General features: G+C 40.3%; 2 protein-coding genes across 3 annotated transcripts in view; both read left to right on the top strand.

The window, feature by feature from the left end:
* The window catches only part of LOC135105519 (T-box transcription factor TBX20-like), a 13,289-nt gene extending 10,093 nt beyond the window's left edge, over nt 1-3,196 (top strand). For both annotated transcript variants that reach the window (XM_064013719.1, XM_064013718.1), the window contains exons 8-9: nt 2,225-2,289; nt 2,724-3,196. In XM_064013719.1, the coding sequence (XP_063869789.1) occupies nt 2,225-2,289; nt 2,724-3,099 (441 nt within the window). In that variant the 3' untranslated portion in view covers nt 3,100-3,196. The remainder of the gene's footprint in view (nt 1-2,224; nt 2,290-2,723) is intronic.
* Nucleotides 3,197-3,339: 143 nt separating this feature from the next.
* Nucleotides 3,340-10,000, top strand: part of LOC135105522 (uncharacterized) — a 35,331-nt gene continuing 28,670 nt past the window's right edge. The window contains exons 1-4 of the mRNA XM_064013723.1: nt 3,340-3,929; nt 4,547-4,673; nt 5,688-5,874; nt 9,557-9,836. Coding sequence (XP_063869793.1) covers nt 3,869-3,929; nt 4,547-4,673; nt 5,688-5,826 — 327 coding nt within the window. The 5' untranslated portion in view covers nt 3,340-3,868 and the 3' untranslated portion in view covers nt 5,827-5,874; nt 9,557-9,836. The remainder of the gene's footprint in view (nt 3,930-4,546; nt 4,674-5,687; nt 5,875-9,556; nt 9,837-10,000) is intronic.

Raw genomic sequence — 10,000 nt, 5'->3', positions numbered from 1 at the left:
TTGCTGCTGGTGACATGGTGATTGTTGTTTTCTATGGGTAAATGGTGGGTGACCGTGTGTATGTGTATGTGTATTTTATCTATCTATCTATCTATCTATCTTTTTTTCTGAAGGTTTGTCTGTCTACTTGCTTTTGTATCTTTATATTACTCTAGCTATCTATCTGTCTGTCTGTCTGTCTTTCTGTCTGTTTATTTATCTATCTATCTGTCTATCTGTTTGTCTGTCTGTCTATCTGTCTGTCTATTTGTCTGTTTGTCTGTCTGCCTGTCTATCTATCTGTCTGTCTGCCTGTCTATCTATCTGTTTATCTATAGGCAGATAGCAGAAAGTGATGAAAAGGGAAAAAGAATGAGTCCTTTTCTTCTTCCTTTACTCAAGTTCTCATTTCACAGCAATATGATGTGCTACGCATTGGCACCTTCTGATGGAGAAACGGGCGTTAGTGTGCTCCTTTCCTGGGCGTCACGAGGTCACAACATACACGAACTTCTATTAACTCAGAAATAAACACGAGCTGTTTCGCTAATTACCCATTGTTAATGATGTGCCATCAAAGAATTGTGTTGTCGCCAAACTAACTCGTGAGCTTGCAGAGAGAAAACGATATTGCACACACGAAGAAAATAATAAATAATAATAATGATAAATAACGCCAAAGGGTCCTGCAATCTTCAGTCCAGTTTGGAAGCTTATGTATATACTGGCAAAGGGCGGTTCCACCCACTCAAATTAACCCTCTCACACATAGATGGCAGATGCTTCTCTCTAGTACCTAATAAGTCGTAAGTTTCCTGTCTTCGTTCTGTGAGGTCAACTAAAAGTCACTGTACAGGAAGACGAAGGTTGCTTATCTAGGCGGTACGTGTGGATTAGTGGGTCAGAGATCTCCTTGTGCTGAGACACGTAAGGTGGCTTTGACAGGTGAGCCAGCGAAGTGTTTTGGAGTTAATATAGTGATAAGTGAAGATGAGGCGGTGCTGAGAGGTGAGGTGATAGTGGTAGTGGTGGTGGTGGTGGTGGTGGTGGCAGTAGTGGTGATGGTAGTGGTGATGATGGTGGTGAGGCTGCATTTTCATCACCTCCTACTGTTTATATATCTCCGTTATCTGGTGTGCGATTAGTTGTTTGACTTCTCTCTCTCTCTCTCTCTCTCTCTCTCTCTCTCTCTCTCTCTCTCTCTCTCTCTCTCTCTCTCTACTTGTTTACTCGAGACACGCACGGTGCAGGAGGAAGAGAGTGGAGAAAAGTACCACGAGATAACACTTTCTATTATATCTCGGTTATCTCTCGTTGTCGCCACTGGAGACGACTCAACCACAGTACCTCCTCCTCTCCTCCTCCTCCTCCTCCCAGTCTCCCTCTCCCACCCGCTGCTCCTCCTCAGTGCCCACCTCTCATCCTGATAAACCCACATCTTTCAGTATCGTCCCATTGGCTTTAGGACTGAACGCTTCAGGCACCAATATCACGTGCTTTGTTTATGCTGGCTGCGACGGTGCCACTTCCTACGCTCTCTCTCTCTCTCTCTCTCTCTCTCTCTCTCTCTCTCTCTCTCTCTCTCTCTCTCTCTCTCTCTGGTGACGTGTCGTTTTTGAATGTATTAAATATTGCAGAGGAAGAGTTATTGTTGTCAGGTGAATATTAGATTTGTATTTTATTTATGTCTGCAGTAATTCTTTGTTGCTGTTATTTTTTTATTAAGTATAGTTCTTTTTTTTATTATTATCTGAATTTTTAGCTTTGTATACTAGTATATTTAACGTTCGTGTGTTTGTTTGTTCACTGTGATATTCCTATCGTGAGTGTTGCTTATGATAGTAATGATCTGTCTCCTCCTCCTTTATCGACCTGTTACCTTGGCGTCAGCTGGTTGCAAGTCTATGTAAGCCTTCACTCGAGACAATATGGTGAAATACCTCGAAGATAACAAGCTAGTCAATAATTCACATCATGGTTTCCGCATTCAACGTTCTAACCTAACTAACTTATTCGTCGAGCATCGGGTAGAAGTAGACACAGTGGTTTGCTTACCTCTATCCTGTAAAACTTACATTTAATTTCTTCACACTGCATGGTACGTCATTGCTGATTCTGGCTGGAGCAGTGGGTGGGGAGGGGCCTTCATCTTTGCTATCCTTACTTTATGTTCCTCTCTGTGCTCCTTTGCGTTCCTCTTCTTCCTATCCATCTTCCTTATCATTACTGTCTTTCTTCCACACAGATCACGCGGCTCAAGATCGAGAGTAACCCGTTCGCCAAAGGCTTCAGGGACACGTCCAAACAGAAGTGAGTACTGCAGGTCACACACACACACACACACACACACACACACACACACACACACACACACACACACACACACACACACACACACACACACACACACACACACACACACACACAGAGAGAGAGAGAGAGAGAGAGAGAGAGAGAGAGAGAGAGAGAGAGAGAGAGAGAGAGAGAGAGAGAGAGAGAGAGAGAGAGAGAGAGAGATGAAATACTCCTCTATTATTTAATTCTCTTAACCTTTACTATATAAATTGAATAATTGGATAAATAAGTAAAGAAGAAAGAAGAGGAGCAGTAGGAGGGAGAAAAATAAAGGAAAGAGGAAAGAGTAGTCTCTGTGTGTGTGTGTGTGTGTGTGTGTGTGTGTGTGTGTGTGTGTGTGTGTGTGTGCATATCGTCAACACCCCTCACGTGCACTTTGTCTGCTGCAGGGAACTGGAGCGGCGCGGCGTGACGGTGGGCCGCGGGCGTGAGGGAAGCAGCACGCCGCCCTCGCCCCTAGTGCTGCCTCTCAGTGCGTCCTCTCCCCAACAGTTTCACTTCGGGTCTCCCCTCAGTGCCCTCTCCCGCCCCTTTCCCTTCACCGGGGGCTTATCTCCTCCCGTGTCACCCCTTCTCCTGCCCCCAACACACTGGCTCGGCACTCTTAAAGGCGCAGATCCCCCGTGGCTGTCCTCCCCGACCAGTCCCCTGCTCCAGACCTCACAACCGTCCGCTCTTCCCTTCCTCCTACCGTCCTTCCTCCCTGCTCTTCACTCCCAGCTGCCCCGCGCCCTGGACCTCTCCAAACCCAAAGATGACACGTGACCTGCCCTTCCAGTAGCATCCTGCCGCCTCTGGACCGTCCCTTCCTTTGTACAAATTGTGTTTGGGTGGAAAATGGAGTTCTTTTTTCGTTTTGCTCCTTGTCTGTTTTCTTCATAACCTTGGGGAAAGCGAATTTGCGTCTGTTGAGGTTACGAAAAGATGGAGGAAAAGAATGATTTTTTTAGTACGGAAGAGAAGAAAAGGAGACTGTTTAGGTAGCAAAAATAGGAAGAAGGAAAAGTTACGTTAAAGTTACGAGAAGAGGAAGATTAAAGACTTCTTCAGTTTCGAAAAAAAAAGGAAGAAAATGTTGAGTACGAAAAGAACATAAGAAAGTAGAGAACTTGCAAGAAGCCATCTGGCCTACACGTAGCGAAAAGAGGAAGAAAAGGAGAAAACATATCAGGAACTGTTTACGTATCTAACGGAACTATAAAGATATGACACAGAAAATAACCTTCATTTCACAAGTGGCCCATTATGTTGAATTCAGGACTTGATGTTATTCAGAGACGAACAAGAGAAGAAGGAGGAGGCTACAATAAGGTAGGAGAAGAAAGAACAAGGATTTATAGGAGGAAGGTAAAAGATACAAGGAAGGAGAGACTGACAGGGAAAGAAGAAGCAGATAAACTCCATTATTTAATTCTAAGTGAGGGAGAGAATAGTAAAGAGGGGAAAAAAAAATAACAAAGGAAGAAAGAGGCATAGAGCAAAGAAATGAGGAATATAAAAAAATGCGTTGGCATAAAAAGAAGGTGAGGGAAAGATGAAGGACTTCGCCACAAAAAAGTTAAGATGGCGCCAGCATTGCGTCTCGGGAAGGAGAGGTAAGGTAGGCAGCCATGCATGTCATTTCTTTTTTTCTTTTCATTGTTGCTTGCGCTGCTCAGATGGTCTTGTCCCTTTGTGTGAGGCTCGAGGTGTTGACAGGACGCCCTACCAGAGAGAGAGAGAGAGAGAGAGAGAGAGAAGGTTTTATTTATCTTTCTCTCCTTTCCTTCGTCCTGATTGCTTACTCTTCCTTGCCTCACAGCCTCCATCGTGTGGTCTTATGAGGTTTAACTTAGAACTGCCTTGATCAGCACCCACACCCGCTCGCCCACAGCCTCTCTTTTGTCAGGAGGAAGGAAAGAAGCACCGCCCATCCACTCTTTGCTCTGACACCAGCTTGCTGCAATGCCGTGGCTTGCCTGATGTGGGTGGCGTGTGGGATGCATCTTCGATTCATTGTTGTTATTTGTGTTGTATTATTTGTTGTCATTGTTGTGAATAGTAATGTTTTATTTATTCATTCGTGTGTTCACTGATTTTTTTTCTTGATCTATTAGTCTATTTTGCCTATGCGTGGATGTTTAAATGCGTAAAAATTATTATAGATACCCATGAATATAAGCATTTTCTATCAGTGCAGACGCTTTGGTAAGAATGTGAATGTGCGTTTCAGGGCTAACTCAACTGTTTGCTCACGTGCGTCGCTCCACTCAAAGGCGAGGATTCTCACACAGCACACACCAAGGCTCAAGGGAAGACTTTACCGCCCACTGCGCCCAGTGCACCCAACACCTGCCATTGTAAGTATTCACGGTAAATGTCAAGTTTTGGGAAAAAATTCTACACCACTTACGAGAACAGTAATAAAGTGATATTTAGTAATCTTACAATAACTACTGAACTAACCAATCTTTATCAATAAGAATTAAATAAAAAATAAGAAAATACAAAAGGCTTCTATGTTAATCGTAAAAATATTCCTCAAAACATATTCAAGTTTGCCGTAAATACATGGACTGTTTTGAATAAGGCAGAGAGAGAGAGAGAGAGAGAGAGAGAGAGAGAGAGAGAGAGAGAGAGAGAGAGAGAGAGAGAGAGAGAGAGAGAGAGAGAGAGAGAGACATCCAAGTCAGAATGTGACGTAGCCAGGGTAGGGGGACTGTGGATTTGAAAAAAATAAATAAATAAATAAAATAAATAAATAAAATAAATAGGTAAATAAAATAAAGAAAATTTCAAATTTCAATCTCATTTTTTCTCCGATAATAGAGGTAAGGTCCTTACTTCAATGAGACACATTGTGCGTATGTTAAATATTGTTTTGTGTTCATAGAAACGGTGCATAGATAATGATATTTAATTTTAACTATATTTAACTTTTAAAGAAAGTTTAGAAAGAAGGAAACTGATATTATTGACTAATATAAACTTTCTGTCAATATTTTTTTTTTTACTTTTTATTATTTAAAACAGTTTGGAGAGAAATTTTTAATTGCATTTTTTTCGAGGTCGGCAATTAAAAAAAAAAAATGCCTAAATTTTATCTGTTGATAAAATGTTCCTTAACATTGTGTGTATGTTAAACATTCTTTTGTGTTCACAGGAACGGAGCGTAGATAATAATACTTCACTTTATTCATGTTTCACTTCTAAACAAAGTTTAGAAAGTAAAAAAAAAATAATAATGATAATAATAAATAAATAAAAAATACACTTTATTGATTTATCTAAGCTTTCTTCTACTTTTCATGATTTAAAATTCTGTATTTTATAGAGAATTTTATTAATCACAATTTTTTTTTTTTTTTTTTCAGATCTGAGAGCAGCAGCAATGAGTACGTAAGCGATGGAGAGACGGAATATGTGAGGCAGTTGCTGCAAAAGGAGAGACACTGGAACATACTGAGGATGCACAGCTGTATGCAGACAGAGAAGCATGGAGGATATTCTTAAGGCACCATGACTGACAGGGGCAACCCTACCTGGTGTATGGTGAGAAAGGTGAGAAAGAGCAGCAGCAATTCATTGGATTCATTGCTGCTCAGCCTTCACTAACCACAATAGTTAGAGAGTGGGCATGAGCACACACACACACACACACACACACACACACACACACACACACACACACACTGATAGATCATATTACGCTAAAAGGATCAAGCTCGGCTGCAACTGATGCAGCGTGAAGAATCGTAATCCTGTTTGAAGTATTGTGATGTGGCTCGCTAATGTAATTGTTCCCCTTGTACTGCATTCACGTATTCTCTTGAAATACTAAATTCTTACTATAATACTTTGAACATTGATGGTCTATGTAAATATCATGACCTTACCTCCTATAAGTCAACTCTTCCTGCGGTTGGTCCTAATTATCTAAACGTGAACTCCCGCTTCTTAAAAAAAACCTGGGACCATTTTTTTTCTGTCAAAGGTATAGCCTCCCCTAAAGCTCCTTTACTCATTCATTATTGTACTTAGGTCCTGAAATGTGGAATAATGTCTGGACACACATTACACACTCAACGAGCCTTCCTGTCTTTAAAGATAACTGAAAGAAATATTTATTATCTCTCTTCTAGCTGATATTTGCAGTTCTTTAATTCATGAATTATAAATAGCACCCGACTTCCATTTCATTATTGTTGTTGTTGTTTTTGTTGTTGTTGTTGTTTTTGTTGTTATTATTATTATTATTATTATTATTATTATTACTAATAGCATCATTATTATCATTAAGATTACTATTATTATCAATATCATCAATATTCTTGTTCCTGTAAAATGTACTGTTGATGCTCTTAGTATTTAATGATTCTAATGTTCTTATGTCTTTTTTTTTTTATCAGTGTTGTTGTTATTATTATTATTATTATTATTATTATTATTATTATTATTATTATTATTATTATTATTAATTGCTAATGACAAATGATCAATTACTACTACTACTAACTATTATTAATTGTTTTAGTGGCTCGCGGTAACTGTTTTTTTCTTATGTAGGAGGGACACCGGCCAAGGTCAACAAGAATCTAAAAAAAATATAAAAAATAAATAAATAAAAAGAAAAAAAAAAAAGCCCACTGAGATGCCGGTCCCTGAATAGGGTCCGAAGCGGTAGTCAAAAGTTGAAGAATAAGTGTCTTGAAACCTCCCTCTTGAAAAAGTTTAAGTCATAGGAAGGTAGAAATACAGAAGCAGGCAGGGAGTTCCACAGTTTACCAGAGAAAGGGATGAATGACTGAAAATACTGGTTAACTCTTGGATTAGAGAGGTGGACAGAATAAGAGTGAGAGAAAGAAGAAAGTCTTGTGCAGCGAGGCCGCGTGGGGAGAGGAGGCATGCAGAAAAAAAAAAAAAAACATCATCTGTTAACACGTCAAGGAAAAGAAAATAGTATCTTCCGAAACTGTTTCCAAAAATCAATAGTACTGTCGAAACTAGAAGACAAAGAAGAGAAAAACGAGGTACCTGAATTAAAACTTAATGCGCATATGGATGATCCTTCATGACGTCACATCCCTTCCTCCCATCCACAGCACTCAGTTCCGTTTCAAAGCTGTTAGTGGGGGTGTATACCGCGCGTTGTCCTTGAGAAACGATCAGTAAACGATGCCTGAAACAAACGTTTGCCTGGATTGAGTGCAGTGCGAGGTTGGAAACTTGAGATAGGAGAAGTAGTGCAATGTCGTGGAGAGGGAGAGATATAATGGTAAGTGGGGAGGCGTTATTGTGAGAATTGACAATGCTTAATGCCTTAGTGTGTGTGTGTGTGTGTGTCAGACAGGTTACCTTACAATAAAGCAAGGACGTGTTAGGACATTTACTTATACAGCGTGGTCGCTTAAAGCCAGATAAAAAAATAAATAAATAAATAAATAAACGCTTGCAATAGAAGTACCATGATTTTAAAGCTACAAGAGGACGTGAAGGGCTGAGTGAGAGCGGATTGGGTGCGTCACGGAGATCACACGAAGATGCTGCTTGAAATATCCACTCATCTATTTCCTGTTTATTACCACTTTTTTCACGTCTTTATTTAGTAACTTTTGGATCACCTGAAGATCCGCCACCCCAGCCGCACTCGGGGTGGCAGATCTTCAGGTGAGACAATCTGGGGTGGCGGATCTTCAGGTGATCCCATACTTTTAATGAAGTAAACTTTTTTCTGCATTTTTTATATCCACTCAGTTTTTTAATGCGTTCATGTTGTTAGGTTAGGTTAGGTTAGGCTAACCTAACCTAACCTAACCTAACCAAGTGAGAGAGTCTGGGGTGGCGGATCTTCAGGTGATCCTAACTTTTTATTTATTTATTTATTTTATCATGTATTTATTTATTTTTAGCGCTAAGGAACACCGGCATGGGCGTGTTGGTGTTGGCTTACTTTGATGAGTATATTTGCGTGGCTCCCGCTCTGTCAACAAGCCGACGCCCCTTCTGTTTTATTTATTGTGTCCCGTCCTAGTGTTATATGAGCTGGAGGATTTTAGTGCAAATATGGCGCACGGTTTAGCTATAGGTCAGGATTCTGAAAGGCTTTGCTCTCTCATCATGACTATTTTCAAAGGCCATAGAGACGATTAGCCGGTTTCTCGTCAGTGTTTCTCTTTTTAATTTAGAAATCTCGCTAATCTGTCACTTGAATAATAAAAACAGCCTTAAAACTCGTGTCATTACAAATAAAGCCTATAGAATATAGTGAAGATGTGGCACTGAAGTATCTGAGAATAGGGTTCTTAGCTTAAGCACTGCGGAGAATATAACACCGTAATATTGATATAATTTATTACGCGTATTTTTTTTTTTTTTTTTTTTTGTTACACTGTGCCCGTCCTAGAAAAAAAAAAAAAATCGATCCTTGTTATTTCACTGATATCCCAGCGAATTCATTAAATGACTGATTTCAGGGCTAAACGTGAATGTAAGAGCCGTATCGTCAATTGTTACTTGTAATCAGGAAAATGAGATGCTGACGTCGGTGCAGTTGATATATTTAGTCGAAAACTGATAATAAATAAAAGTTTTTACTACTTATTTTAGAAACACATCCGTCTTGAGCATCGCGGCCTTGTTGGTTGCGTCTCATTACTTTACAAGATATTTAATGAGCAAATTGGTCTTTTCATGTTAAAGGCTGGTAGGTAGTGACTTTTTAACAAGCTCGTTTAACTAGATTTGCTGTGAATCTGAACTTTTGACATTTTCACTTATTCATTTTAACACATTCCAATTTTGTGGGTGCTTTATTCCATCATGACTAAATTATGGTATTCACTTGCTAACAATGATGTGAATGCTGAAAACATAAAGCTCATTAAGAGTTCATAGTTTCTTACTGAATGGAAGTGTTTCATTTGTTTACCTATTTGTACTCTCTCTCTCTCTCTCTCTCTCTCTCTCTCTCTCTCTCTCTCTCTCTCTCTCTCTCTCTCTCTCTCTTCATGCTAGTGTTTGCACTCAGTGGGACAGTTGGGGACATACGCAGTTTTTATTGGACTTTTCTCCTGGACTAATAGTAGTAATTCTCTCTCTCTCTCTCTCTCTCTCTCTCTCTCTCTCTCTCTCTCTCTCTCTCTCTCTCTCTCTCTCTCTCTGTAATACTTTTCTTGTCGAGTTCCACCTGAAACTGAATCAAGGTTTGAATCTATTATAATCCGCAGCTCTTTTCACCCAACAGTTGTGTGAGTGGCCGCTCCAGCCTGAGTCTCCGCTGTTCATGGCCGCGCCCACTTTTGTAGCGTGGGACGAAACTAAAACTAATGGCCGTGGGGACCAAAAGCACGCGATAAAACGTGTAGCAGTGTGTGAGTGTGAGTGTGAGTGGAGACGGCGGTGGGAGAACATAAGTGGAGATGGCCAGTGGAGAGGAAAATGACGTTCATGAAGACGTGTTAACTGTGACTGACTGATGGCGAGGACAAGTTGACCAGAATGCCTGCGGCTGCTCCGTTCATGAGGTGAGGTATTCTTTGTGAACATGCAGTTTCTTAAAATCACTGCTCCAAGATGAAGTGAACGTGCTTGCTTTAGGTGTGTAGAATTACTGCTGCACTATGGCGTCCTGATTGCATTGATTTTGGCATGTTTATGAAAAACAGCATTGACTTGACTGTTTTCTGTC

Source organism: Scylla paramamosain, chromosome 12 (assembly GCF_035594125.1).
Source record: "Scylla paramamosain isolate STU-SP2022 chromosome 12, ASM3559412v1, whole genome shotgun sequence".
In the NCBI taxonomy this organism is placed as follows: Eukaryota; Metazoa; Arthropoda; class Malacostraca; order Decapoda; family Portunidae; genus Scylla; species Scylla paramamosain.
This window is presented reverse-complemented; position numbering and strand designations above follow the sequence as displayed.